The 14615-nt window shown below is 37.7% G+C and overlaps 1 protein-coding gene across 2 annotated transcripts in view; it reads left to right on the plus strand.

The window, feature by feature from the left end:
• Window positions 1-14615, plus strand: part of CERS6 (ceramide synthase 6) — a 178724-nt gene that overhangs the window by 133622 nt on the left and 30487 nt on the right. For both annotated transcript variants that reach the window (XM_063428628.1, XM_063428629.1), the window contains exons 7-8: window positions 5262-5390; window positions 9771-9877. In XM_063428628.1, coding sequence (XP_063284698.1) covers window positions 5262-5390; window positions 9771-9877 — 236 coding nt within the window. The remainder of the gene's footprint in view (window positions 1-5261; window positions 5391-9770; window positions 9878-14615) is intronic.

Consider the following 14615-nt stretch of genomic DNA (forward strand, 5'->3'; position numbering starts at 1 on the left):
ACTACAAATTTGATTTGGCTCTCAAAATTGATTATAGCCTTCTTTAGGTTTCATCAGGGATTGTATCCACTGTTCTGCTTTTCTCAGGTTCTAGCCTGGCGCCCCCAAGGAGCTGCAGAGTCCAGTTAATCTATTCCAATACCTGGCTGAAAATGCACAATGCAATATATTTATATACAGGTGTTTATGATCTCATTGGTATTATGTCAGATCATCTTGGTGAATCCAGACAATTAATTTAAGACCAAACATGATGTACAATTTATAAAATACAAAATAGCATCTAAAATCACTCCCAATACTTTTAATGAATGACCTTTCATTTTAGCCAGAATTGTTCTGTTTCTACTGAATGTCCCTACACACATTGTTTAAAATAATTCCCACAGTGATTACTCCTTATTTAGAACTATGGCAAACTGTTCTGTTAGTGAGATTTAAAAAAAAAAAAAAAAAAATCTCTTACTTAATATCAAAATTCATCATACAAAAATTGACTACATAATTGGGTAATTTGCATTCATTCTGCTATTGGTTGAATACAACTATCTTTCTGGTTGGAAGGTTGAGAGCTTTGGAAATAGCTCAACAACAGCTCACCAGCTGCAGGAATAACACAAGTAAACCAAGTACTTTACATCATCCCAGCTTATAATATGTCCCTGCATTAAAAATGCTGAATATAATGTTATCCATTCTTAAATAAACAAATAGGCACACACTATGCAGATAATACCTCCTAAAGGTGATCTATAGAAAGTGAAAAAGGCAATAGAGTGGTATGAATCTCAGGTAATGCTTGGCACCCGAAATTATTGCCCGAGTAGATAAATCAGAGGCTATAGTTAGGCCATAATGTATTTATTTATTTATTTATCTTATTTGCAAACCTGGACAACATTAAGTATTCACATTTAGCTTGGGAAGTAATTGTAATGTGTATAAAATTGTTCTAATGTTTGATTTCTTGTGAGTCTTTGTTAGTCATTGACAGTTCTATTTATTCCAATGCCCTTGTCCAGAATGTGCAAATTGTACGTCAAACCATGCAATTTAAAATAAATTACAGTCCGCCATCTATGGATTACTGGTTTGTAATTTGTATAAACCTCTATTTTGCTCACATTACCTATTTTCATGCGTACAAATAGGCTTTAAATTTAAGTCAACAAAAAGCTCCTGTGTCTCCATAAGAAATACTTTGACGGAATATTGTATTATGCGGACAAAGCCAGCAAACAGCCTTTTTTATCTAATAGTTTTATACCATAGCTGTCTGTGGCAAATCTAGCCACTTCTGAACTATATGTATTGTAGGTTGTCCATAGGCTGAATGTATACTGTAGATCTTTACCTGTAATAATGCTATGTTGCAGCCGTTCGCATACTGGCCCCCGTACCCTGCCAGCACACAAAGCATTCGTTGACGGAACATGGCTATTCCGGCCGTTCACCGTACGAATGCAGGCTCCCCAGGTAGACCACACACTCACCAGCCGTGTGGCACCAAGTAATCGATTGCAACAATGTTGCAATCGGTAATCAAGGGCTCTCCTTGGTGGCCGCCGATCGGCTACCGACCATGCGGCGGTCGGCCATCTTGGATCCTTTGTCTCTGCAGCGGTGTTCGGTCGTCGAGAGCTTGGAACCGAAATCGGCTACTCAATGATCCGAACACCGCTGGACTTCCAGAGCGTTCGGGAGTGCCGCGTTTAGTATGTTGTGTTCCCCATAAATGTTCGGTACTGTTGGGCCGAACTCAATGTTTGAATGTATTTTGTGCGGCGTTCGGTTGGTTTAGCTGGGATCGGAGCGGTATTCTCACTAAATGTGCCCGCCGACCCCAGCTATCTACCGAACGGTCCCTCGTCTAAAAGCGAGTAAAAATGTATAAAATATAGATTTCTGTATAAATTGTCGGTTTTGCGCCACGAGGGGATAATCCACTTAATCGTCCATTTTAGTGGGAGTATCCCTCTCGTGCCGCAATGCCTGTTGGGATAATTACAATGCCTGATGGGAGAAATCCCCTGTAATAACTGTAAGGAAACCCCTTGCACGGGGAACTGCATAAATACAGAAGTCTGTGAATAAAGCGAGTTAGTTGACTCCCAAACTGTGTTTCGTCCGGTTATTGGGAGGATGGGGAATATTGCCGTGCTTTCTGTCTTGACTGTGGATTTCCTGAAGATACCAACGGATATCGTGGACTAATATACTGCGTTCCGTTACACTGTCTTCACTAATTAGAATAGATGACCACAAAGCCTAGCACTTTTTGTTTTAAATAAGCTTAGCATAACGTTTATTTGAAAAATGAAATACAAACTTGGCATATACATGCTATATAAATCCGTATAACTTGTTTCTGTTATCTATTTTAAATGATCTTAAAAATGTAATGTAAATCACTGTTGGCGCTGCAATGCTTCACACGTTATATTCATATGTTGCGATATTAAAGTAACTCATTAATCATGCATTATATTAACCCATTAAGAATCAGTGACTGTCTTTACCAGCATAACGATCTCTCATTTATTCCATAACAGAATGACCCTCTTAATTAAAAGGACACTGTAGGCACCCAGACCACTTCAGCTCATTGAAGTGGTCTGGGTGCAAACTCCCATCACCCTTAATCCTGAGCATGTAATTATTGTAGTTTTTATAAACTGTAATAATTACCTGCTAAGGTTATCTCCTCCTCTAGTGGCTGTGTACCAGACAGCCACTAGAGGGACTTCCAGGTGGATAGGCGACTTTTGGTCATGCTATGCATGACGACTTCCAGCGTCACCAGAATTCCCATAGGAAAGCATTGAATAATGCTTTCCTATGGGGAAATCCTAATGTGAGCGTGGCCATTGCCACCGTTGTGCAGTAGGTCTACCCTTCCGGCACTGAGGAACATCAGCACTGGGCCCAGGTAAGTGACAGAAGGGGTTATTAACCCCTTTTACACCACAGATGGGTGGGGGGGAGGGCTTTGACAGAGAGGGAAGTTATAGTGCTAGGAAAACAAGTTTGTTTTCCTGGCATTATAGTTTTCCATTAGTTACAGCAGGGCTATATAGAACTACAAAAGCTAAAGTTTGTTATACCAACAAAGTTTATCGTTTTCAGGGTTATTTGCTAATGTGAGAATTTTTTAGACTAAAATAATTGAACTTGAAGGCTAGTTGACTTGGAGAATTTTTCCAATTAATTTATTTTGGCCTTAAATTTGAATTCAACTTTGCGTTTCTTTGATTTCCCAACAATGGTTACTTTTAGTAAGTAAAATTACCTTTATGGTCTTAATGTTAAGTCATGTCTCATAGAATTTCTGAAATGCTGTAGTTTTATCCGATTTATCACATTTAACCTGTTTTTTTTTATTATTCTTTAGTATACCGAAATTGTGTCCATTTTATTATTTAGTGTCTTTTCATGATTTTGCTTGTACTCAATATCCCAAATTTCTGTGAGTTGGACAAATGTTTTGAAGCGTGTCTTTCGGTAATACTTGCTCAGGTTTCAAACATGTTTTTTTTTTTTTGTCACACTGGTCCACTCACAAGGGCAGTCTAGAACTAAAATGACGGGAGACTCCTACAACTTCAATGCGTTCACACTTGGCCCACAAAGTTTGCTTTAATCTTTATCGACAAGCAGTTTCTAATATTACTCACATAAGTTTGAAACAAAAAACAAACAAAAAAACGGTAAGAGTCACAAGTTATAGTCTTGTAATATTTTCCGTTAAAACATCTTCGAGTAAAAACCCATATCAGAAGTCTGATTAATCAGAAATTTAATACATAGCCTTGTGACAGTTCTACGTCTGCTAAAATAATCCGAAAACATCTAGAGCTTTATCTTGTGGTCAGTGAGAATTGTGTTACTAGACCAGAACAGCTTGGTTACTGGTCTGTGACAGATGTGTCTGTTTAGATAAGATGGGTTTGATGTTTCAGATGCATGGTTTTTGCAGTAAATTGCCTTTTGCACTATGAGAGAGGTCATCTGAATTAAAGCACATGTACCGATCATCTGAGGATACCGTTTAAAAAAGTACTAACCCTATCTATATGATGTTTAAACTAAGGAAGAGATCACCATGTTATTTAGAGAAAAGGGTATTCAAGGATCCTACTTAAAATATATTAACCCTTTGCGGTGAGCTACATTATTAGCTTTCTGATCCATCACATAAATCACAAGAAGAAACACTGTACTATGCTCAATGTGTATTTGTAAGAACAATACAGTGCAGGGCACAGTGCAGTTATAATTTAACCTAGTACTACAGAGAGCCCCAGGAGGATGCATTTCCTCAGTATGGCCACAATTTAATATTGTGGGATAAACTTTCCAAGGATTTTACAAGTTTTGGATGAATTTTAAATGTATTTAATATTATAAAAAAATATTTAATTGTAATTTTGAATAAATAATTTTAAAAGTTGATCCAAAAATATTAAATAATTTGGAAAGCTTATCCAACGATAGAATCTCATAAGAACAGGCATTAGGTTGCTAGAATAGGACTTGCCAATAATGGGGTACATTAGCATAGTGACAGGCTGATTGCAATGTATGATCATATAATCATATACTATAACTAAATCCCCATTATTTTTGCCTTAGGCGTTTTTTTTTTTTTTTTTAAACTGTTACATTTTGTCAGCTTTGAAGTCAGTGTCACTGTGCTGAAATTTTGCTTCTCTTTGTATTTGTATTTCATACACCGAGTGGGGAAAGGTATGTGTACAAACGTTGGACAAACAAATGCGTTGGACATCCCATTGTAAAACAATGAGCAGTAATGGAGAAATCCCCCTCCCTTTTGCTGCTATAACAGCACCACTCTTCAGGAATACTTTGTTTTTGTGGAAATAAACACAAAAGGGAATTAGTGAGCTCAGGCACTCGTGTTGGATGTTCTGGTTCAGAATTGGCATTCCAATTTATCCAAAAGGTGTTCATTGGGGTTAAGGTGTAGAAGGACCTTGTGCAAATACAAGAAAGATTCATAATTTTTTTAAGGCATATATGTTGTGCATTTTCTATAATAAAAATTAACTTCGGTTTGGGCATTTACAGTTGTGTGGGCCTCCTTTGAAAAATGGTTAAACAATTGTTTTTACCCACTGACTTCAATTGTTCTTCTAACTGTTTAATGATATTAATATGCTGTTAAATTGTAAAGACCAACATTATTGCTTCTGGTGTCTACAAATATGTAAGTGTAATTTATTTTATCTATTTTCTTTTAGGACTTTCCAATCATGTTTCTTCACCATATTGCAGCAATATCATTAATTACATTTTCGTATGTAAACAACATGGTACGAGTTGGTACTTTAGTGATGTGCCTTCATGATGTTGCAGATGTTCTAGTAGAGGTAAGCTATGATGGTGGAATAAAAGTAGGACAATGGGTGTTCTTAAATAACAATATTTCAGTATTTTCATTACAGTGTGTATGACAAACTACAGGGCAGGAGCAAGCAAGTGGGAAGTTACAATACTCTCTGATTACTAGAGTGTGTCCTTGTTGGTCCACCGTTAGTACATAGCTTTTAGAAAAAGTACCCATTTATGGTTATACAATGGCCTGAAAAGGATATCTACTGTATAAATAAGTAGTAAGAATAAAGCTTTGGGATATTTCTAGATACAAAGCAAGCATTTATCAAGTTTACAAAGTGTATGCATATAAACTGAGGTATTTATCAAGTTCATGAATTGAGCACCTTGATACTTAAACAGATTTATGTTAGCAACTGGATATGCAGATAGAATTCAAGTGAAGAGGTAGCATTAATAGGAATTAGGCGTAACCATCAAGAAAAAGAGGAAGACAATGATATCAGGAAAAAAAACGAATACGTGGTCATAAATATGGTCAGAGAGGTAATGTGGGCATGACCCAAGTTAATTAGAAAAAATATAAAAATAAGGTAAAGCAATTTGCCCAGCAAAGCTAGAAACCCTCCTTACTGAAATTACCTCCTAGGTAGAGTCATTTAAAGGTAATGACAAAGCAACAAAAAATAATAAACTTTATTTAAACAAGATCCTGAAGTTCCCTTTATAAAACCTAAGTGTGCTGCATTAACAAAACAATATGTATAGTATAGCCTGAGAAGAGCAAAACGTCTGAGGTGCTCAGGATATCAGTTACACAGCAGGCAGCATACAGAACGTGTATGGACATGTGTAGGACAGTAGGTGAAAAGATAGTCAGAGATAGGTAATAGCCAGTGGGGGTCTATGAATAAGACCCTTCAGATAGAGTAGTGGGAGTAGACATGCATCCAGTTGGATGGAGGCATAACCCCACAATAAAACCAATGGCAGCCAAACCCCATTCCCAACCCAGCTGTGCTAATAACCCTCCGTAACTAGGAGGCTATCCAGAGAAATGGCTAGAGCTATCCAACCTAATCACCTAGGCTATCTGCTGCTTCATGGCAGCTAAAATATTCTATGTAGCTTGCCCTGCGTGTTTAACATAAAGACATGCAGCTAACACAAACGGATAGACAAACTATTCTCCCCTCAATAGAAACGTGAACTAAAAGAATAAGTGCATCGGCACACTAAGTAGCTCACTAAGTAGCTCACATCGGCACACTAAGTAGCTCACTAAGTAGCTCACATCGGCACACTAAGTAGCTCACTTAGTGTGCCGATGCACTTATTCTTTTAGTTCACGTTTCTATTGAGGGAAGAATAGTTTGTCTATCCATTTGTGTTAGCTGCAGCTTTTTATGTTAAGCACACAGGGCAAGCTGCATAGAATCTTTTAGCTGCCATGAACCATGTGTGTGTGTGTGTGCGTGTGCATGTGTATGAGTATGTCTGTGTGTGTGTGTGTGTGTCAGTATGTCTGTGTGTGTCAGTATGTCTCTGTGTGTGTCAGTATGTCTGTGTGTGTGTGTCAGCATGTCTGTGTGTGTGTGTCAGTATGTCTGTGTGTGTGTGTCAGTATGTCTGTGTGTATGCCAGTATCTGTGTGTGTGTGCCAGTATGTCTGTCTGAGTGTGTGCCAGTATGTCTGTCTGAGTGTGTGCCAGTATGTCTGTCTGAGTGTGTGCCAGTATGTCTGTCTGAGTGTGTGCCAGTATGTCTGTCTATGTGTGTGTTCCAGTTTGTGTGTGTGTGTCAGAATGTCTGTCTGTGTGAGTCAGTATGCCCATAACAGTGTGTCTGTGAGTGTGTCTCTCAGTGAGTGTGTGCGTGTGCCTGTCAGTGAGTGTGTATTTGTTAGTATGTGTCAAATCAGCAAGTGTGTGTGTGTGCCTGTCAGTGAGTGTGTCTGTGAAGGTGACTCCCCTCCTTTCAATCACATGGGAATGGTGTTTTTACTTTCCTCTTGGTGCAATGGGTTACTTGACTGGATTTGCCCCCAAACCCTAAGGCTGCCAGCCCTCCCCTGCTTAAGAGCCACTTACATCTCTGGAATATTGCTGACCACTTGGACTGATGACTGTGATAACACTGATCACATTTGGAAATGGCAGGAACAGAATGACATTAATAAGTGTAGTCAGACTAACTGACTCAGCAAGAGTCAATTTGGGCTGAGAGGAAACAGGTAATAGCAAAGGCTGAAAGATACCTAGTCAGTAATTTAATGGATACTCAAACAGACAGGAATAAGGCAGAAGGAACAGATTGGGTGAGCACCGTGATACTTAGACTCAGAATACAGAGATTTATGCAACTGGATATACAGATAGAAATCAGGTGAAGAGCTAATGTGCTAATGTGCCATTGATTTTGAGAAAAAAAAAATCTGCCAGTATAAATGATTGGGGGGAAGGGGTGGGGCTTTCTTATGATTTTAAAGGAACACTCCATTAAAAATCACCTTACTTTTTCTATGGATATTGTTTAACCCAGGTACACTGCTAGAATTGTTTATATTTATTTAACAATTGATGTTCATCATTGTTTCATTTCATTTTGTTAAAAAAGAAAAAATACTTTTTCAGTAAAAAATATTTAAAGAAAAATCTTTGTATTTTTTTTAAACAGTTTGGTAGGTATACCCACAAAGAAAACACAAAAAAAATTTTCTTGCATGTTTTCTTTGGGGCTATGTAAGAAAATTAGTAAGTATACAAGAAGGATCAGTGATCAGAATCAGCAGTAGAGTAACCCAGACAAATACTGCGAAAACAGGACCATACTTTGCACCAAATAGGATTCTCTAAATAGACATTTACCATAGTATGCAATGTATATCCAATTAATCAATAGTAGAAGAGAAAGTTCCAGTCTTCACAAAATAGTCTTAATCTTTACATTAATCCTCAGGCATGTAGTAATAGAGAAAATGTAGACCAATAGCGTAGTATATTTAAATGTAGAGTATAGCAAGACGTAATATAAAAATGGGCACTCACATGTGGCAGAGCTTCATACAAGCTCTACTATACCAGCATACAGTGTTATAATCTCCACCTATGGATATAAGTGTGGTACTTGTCTCCAGTGGTTTTAACCAGATATATGAAATGAGAAAAAAGCAGAAAAGAGACCTCAAATAGTGTAATACTGTAAATACAGATGAGTTCAATGAAAAATATTTATAATAAATATTAGATTATGAAAATAAGTAACACACATAAAATGAGCTTAAACCTAATGCTCATGGTATCAGGTGTGCTGCGGTATAATCCCTGCCTACGGATTTACGATGTTCTGAGCTCTACATACAACAAGTAGTATATGAAAGGAGACGTATACAGTGCTCTTTGTAACAGTAGGTATAAATGAATAGTGAAATCTTATTTACAGTTTTTGGAGCAGTAAATCTGCTCACTGTAAAGAGGGGTATAATCCCCATCAAAAATATGGTATCCAACAGTGATGCACCTCACAAAAATAGCCAGGGCAAATGAAATTGATCAAGAGCAGTGCTAAATCTGCTAAAAATGTATTAAACTTTAAGTTTTCATTACTCTAAATAAATAAAAAAAAATTGAACCACACAATGAACAAAAACATGACACAGATAATTGATTCTCTATGAGAAGCATTGGATTGGACAAGATTAGCAAGGGTGCTGACTTTGATGGAGGCGGAGCTGGAGGTTGTTGCAGAGAAGTCTTAACAGTGGAAACAAGGTAAGTAATCTTTAATAAACTTAGCTTTTACAAAAAAAAGTGGGATGGACAGTGATCCCATCGATAGAAGAGAACCAATAGTACTGAATAAATTATTGTTATTTACAGCACTATAGATAACCTTTAAATGACTTGTTTGCTTTTAATGACATGTATAGATGATGGAAGTGCACTCAATTCTTTGTCTGGAATTCAGGGTGCTCAACTGGATAAGTCCCAGTACCTAAAATGGGCTAATTGTAGCATTTGAATATAAAGAAATAATCCAGGCACTCCAATGAATTCCAAAGTATAGGCAATCTTTATTGGAACAAGGAACCAAACAGCAACGTTTCGACCCCTAAGGGCCTTTGTCAAGCCCTTAGGGGTCGAAAAGTGTTTGGTTCCTTGTTCCAATAAAGATTGCCTATACTTTGGAATTCATTGGAGTGCCTGGATTATTTCTTTATATTGTTTGCTTTTAATAACATGCATTGTCACATAAAATGTGAAAGCTGGTTAAGATTAAATAAAATGTTGTTAAATATACATATACATAAGGAAAACAAAGAAAAACAACAACACTCAAAGAAGTGCTGTTAATAACATGTTTCGGCTGTCAGTTTACAATAACTACATGGGCTTTTTCTTTTCTTTCTTTCCTAGGCAGCCAAAATGGCAAATTATTCCAAATGTCAGAAATTGTGTGACCTTCTGTTTGTCATATTTGCTTTGGTCTTTATAATTGCGAGGCTGTGTGTATTTCCTTTATGGTAAGTAAATGTGACTTTCAACAAAATGGTAATGATTACTGAGCACTGCAAGTGACTTTTAATATCACACATCATTATGTTTTTAAAAAAGCTTGTCACTATGTTTTCTTATTCTACTTTTGATTGCTTTGGTTTATTTTGTGATAATGTTTTTATACATTGCAATAACTTATTTTGTCATCCCTTGCCGATAAAATATATTGTCCATAACAAAAATGAGTGTGACAAAACATCTACTCACCGAACCATTGCTGGCAGTTCATGTATAACTTATGATTCGGGAACTGAACAAACACGCAATTTGCCCATTTTTACCCAGCGTACTTTGACCACCTCTGAGCTTGTTAACCCTTGTTGAGCCTTCTTGACACTTCCATCATCGTTTCACACATCGCTACTTCAAGTGCTCGGCTGGGTAGCCGCATGGACGAACACATTGGAAATGAGTTGACGGCCATCTTGTCACCATCACCACCTTTCTTCTGGAACTATTTTGGGCAGGCGCCACGTGTGCAGTGGGTCAAAACTTTACCCCGGTGGCGATTTGGCTGTGTTCATGGGATCTGAGCGCTTTTTGGATATGTTGGGCGCTCTAATCTAGGCTATCCGGGGATATAAGACTTAAGGGGGTCCCTTGTAATATTGTGTGTTTTATGTTTTAAACATTGTACCTCTGTTCCTGGGAGATAATTAGTTTAACCCCTTAAGGACCAAACTTCTGGAATAAAAGGGAATCATGACATGTCACACATGTCATGTGTCATTAAGGGGTTAAGCAAAAGTACACTCAATTATCTCCCAGACACAGAGGCTCCGGGGAGCAGTTTGTGTGTAACTGGATGGAGACCCCCTGCTGGGGGTCTGTGTGTAAATTGCCTGTACCATGACCCATTAAACCAGTTCACTCCCAGCATTAAGTCTCGGCTAATGTCTGTGGGGGAAATCTGTAATCACTCCAGAGCTTTAATCACTTGGCAGCTAAATCACTGAATCCAGTGGAGCAGAGTTCCATAGAGGGGAAAAGGAAATCCTTGGTGGCGAGACTTGTGTCCCTACCCGGGTGGGCCCACAATGAGTATTTTGGTGTGCTCACCATAAAGCACTTAAATGGCAACATACAGTGTTATTTTTGCCTCAAACTACATAATTGTGTTAATTTTGGTTAAATGGGCACTGTAGGCACTGTAACCTTTTCATCTCTTTGAAGTTGCTATAGTTTCCAGAATCTCCAGATGCTGTCCTTCTATTCAGCATTTAACCATTTGTTATGTTTTATTGCCAAACAAAAGTTCCCAGCAACCCTTACCTTCTGTGCTGCTTAATCTATTGAGAAAGCATTAACCTGCGCAACAATGGGCGCCTGTGATTGTCCGAGAGTCTCAGTTGACTGCATCCAGCCTATCACAGTGCCCATTGCTGGTAGGTATGCTAGAAGAAATTGTGTAATCTCTGCCTTAGCCATGCCTCCAGTAGGGGCCGAGCTGTGGGCAACATAGGACCCTCATTCAATGATAAACTGTGTGAATACTGTTTAACACTAACTAGAGGTACAGGGCCAGGGGACTCTAGGCACGATAACCAGTTCTATGAGATGAATTTTTGTTAATGTGCCTAAAGTGTTCCTTTAAAGGGACACTCCAGAGCACTAAAACAAGCTGAACGGCTTTATGTCTGAAGAGTGCCGTCTTTTTTTTCATTTTACAAAAAGTGTAGATTTCGATATAAATTGGCACTAATATAAATTATCCTTGTTATACCCCCTGACTGTCAGTCAGTTATGTTACTTCCTAATTGTTTAGCTCAGTTAAGATAAACTCAAGAGCTAGCAAATGCCCAGAGCATCTGCCTTGTAAATTCTTCTAATTGAGTTGCTTTAGGAAGCCTGTGATTGGACAGACACAGAAAGTCTGAATGGAGTTAGAAACTGAGGACTTGCAAAGGCTTCAGACAAGAAATTTGAAGCTTGTTTTTAGATATACCCTCAATGAAAACATACATTACTAAATGAATGCATGTTTTCATTAAAGGTATACCTTTTCAATAGAATTCAAGACTTCATTATGAGTTACAGAACCTAGATAGTACATTACAATTCTCCACCTTTCACATATTTAGACCTACATAGTCATAGGGAATCACATCTAGTGACCATAACATTGGGTTTTGTTAATGCTCCAAGCCCCATGACTACTTCAGTGATCTGACCCTAATTAAATGACTAAATAAGAAAAATTGTGTTTTTAAAATTCTGAATTTGTATATATGTTTAAGGAACATAAGTTGATATAAATAATTTGTATCTCTGTGCTATTTCTCGGTCAAACACAAACAACATATAAAATACTTTTCCCAAGGTCTATTCCCTAAGCCCTGGCTTTTCCTGGAACGTCTCGTGTTGACATCTCACAGAGTGTACTGTACTGTAAAATGATCCTTTCACTGAAAATATCTGTTTTTCAAGTCAAGGATGGCATGGTAATTCAGTAAATAGATATATTACGAGCTATAACATATATGATAATGATTTATATGAGAAACATGCGTATAGGTGGCAATACCTGTAATATAACATGAGTTTATAGCTCACCAATTTGATATGTTATGAGATTTTTTTCCACAAACGGAAATTATGATGGAAAATATGTTTGCACTAGGTTTTTCTTCTCTATCTTAAACACGGCATCTTAGTATATAATCCTATACATATTCTAGCTTTATTATTGGTGAGAATTTTCAAGGACTGTGGCTCTTGTGTGACGACAAAGTATCTTTACATCTGGTTTTTTTTTTTTTTTTTTAAGAAGTATTTGTATTTTTCCATAAACACACTGTACTACTGTACATTATGCCAGATGTCTAAGAAGTGTAGTACAGATGATTAGCTTTCTACAGTAAAAACCTGACAATTTAGTTTAACCCCTTTATACCATTAGGGCGTTCTTTGCTGTGCTGCATACAGTAGGCTTTAATCCCTGCTCACACCAGGGGGTCCAGGTATCAATGGACACGTGGGGCTTCTCTCTGTCATCTGATTTCACAGGTGCCAGACTTTTTAATTTTTGGTTTACCGCGTTGAAGCTCAGTGCTGCAAACAACTATTTACATAGGCATTTATATTCCTAAAACAAGATTGCATGTAAGCAGAGTTAAAAACCCATTCATAGATACTTTGGGCTCCCCTCTGTCAGCTGGGGCTATTATTAGTGGCCACAGACTGACAGGTGAATTGCTCAAAGCGATATCGGCATCATTGCATGCAACTCTTTCAATGGTTGATTCCTATGAGACCTAGTATCTAAGTCTTTGTCAGCCAGATCATCATAAGTGGTTAAGAAAGAGGTAATTTTGGTGGCAAAGGCTTCCTCCAAGGTGTCTCGGTTTGCCTTCACTGGGGTTGATAACTTTCCGAGGGATGATATTTCATTTACATGCAGGATTCAAATATGAGCATGACAGTCACATTGACAACTGGCAGAACATAGATATCATCAATATATGATCTAGTTGTTGGTGTGGAGTTGTAAAAAAGAAGGTGAGATCTCTTTGCCAAAATGTCCTCCATATCTTGATGTGCTCGGTTGGCCGCTAGGCTTGGAAGGACATCCTGGCATAGTGAAGGTAATATCACGATAATATCAGACAGATTTAAATAAACTGATCACTGAATAACTCTAACTGATGGTTCATATTGGTATGGATGGATTTGAGCCCTCCTAATGTAAAACCATCTTCCATCACTATTAATAATTTACTGTTTTTGCATATTTTGATGTATTATCTATAGAATGCATTACAAATTGTATAGGTTAACTCCACCATAGAGTGTCTCTTCAATGTGTTGCGCGTTAATTTTAATTAAACAGGGTCGTAAAACTGTACTGTTAGTAATGAGAGTTAGATCGAGGTTTCTGACTAGTTTTAAGAAGACAGTAGAACCTGTTACAGCATTTTTCATGTTCACTAAAATATGAAAAAAACATCCTAGACAATTCTGAGTGTAAATTGTATCTTTTTTAATTTAATGAACATTTGTTTGTGCGATAAAAAATATGAATTTTCCTCCAGATTTCTATCATATTCATCAGCCGGTCCACGATTAGGGAAGTATGAGTCAGGCCTCTGTCCCATGTGAAAGGCTCTTGAGGGCCCTATGCTTTTGGAAGCATGTTTTTATTATTCTTATAATTATAATTTGACATATTGTTTTATAATAAGCCTGCTATCTTAACATGTAGATTGTGTTATTAAATCTTAGTTTGCAATATGGCACAGTGAATCTCAGGACCTAAAACATGCATGTGTGGGTTTATCTGTCAGGGTTACACTACTAATTTGAGAATAGCAGGTATACAGGTAAACAGGTATAATAGGTTGACCGCATATAAACAGCCCGGCAGGGGTGTTGCTAGGTTCCATATGCTTGGACAACTTGATAACCCTTACACTAACAGGATGTGTCATGAACCATCCCTGCCTCTCTATGCTATGTCTTCTCCTCTCTAACAATGTACAGTGTGCAGCTGGTGCTCTGTGGGATCTCAAACTGGTTATTCAATGTGATCCCACCATACTTACTAACTAATAGAAGGATGTGCAGCAAAGTTATGTTTATAAGCACACCCTCCCAGCAGGCACTGGGGGCATAACATGATCTTTCTTTGTATAATAGAGAGCTGCCTGATGAAGAAATAAAAACATACTAATACCCTCCAGTCCCCTCGATCAAATCTAGAGATCC

The sequence above is a fragment of the Pelobates fuscus genome, chromosome 8 (assembly GCF_036172605.1).
Source record: "Pelobates fuscus isolate aPelFus1 chromosome 8, aPelFus1.pri, whole genome shotgun sequence".
Taxonomy (NCBI): domain Eukaryota; kingdom Metazoa; phylum Chordata; class Amphibia; order Anura; family Pelobatidae; genus Pelobates; species Pelobates fuscus.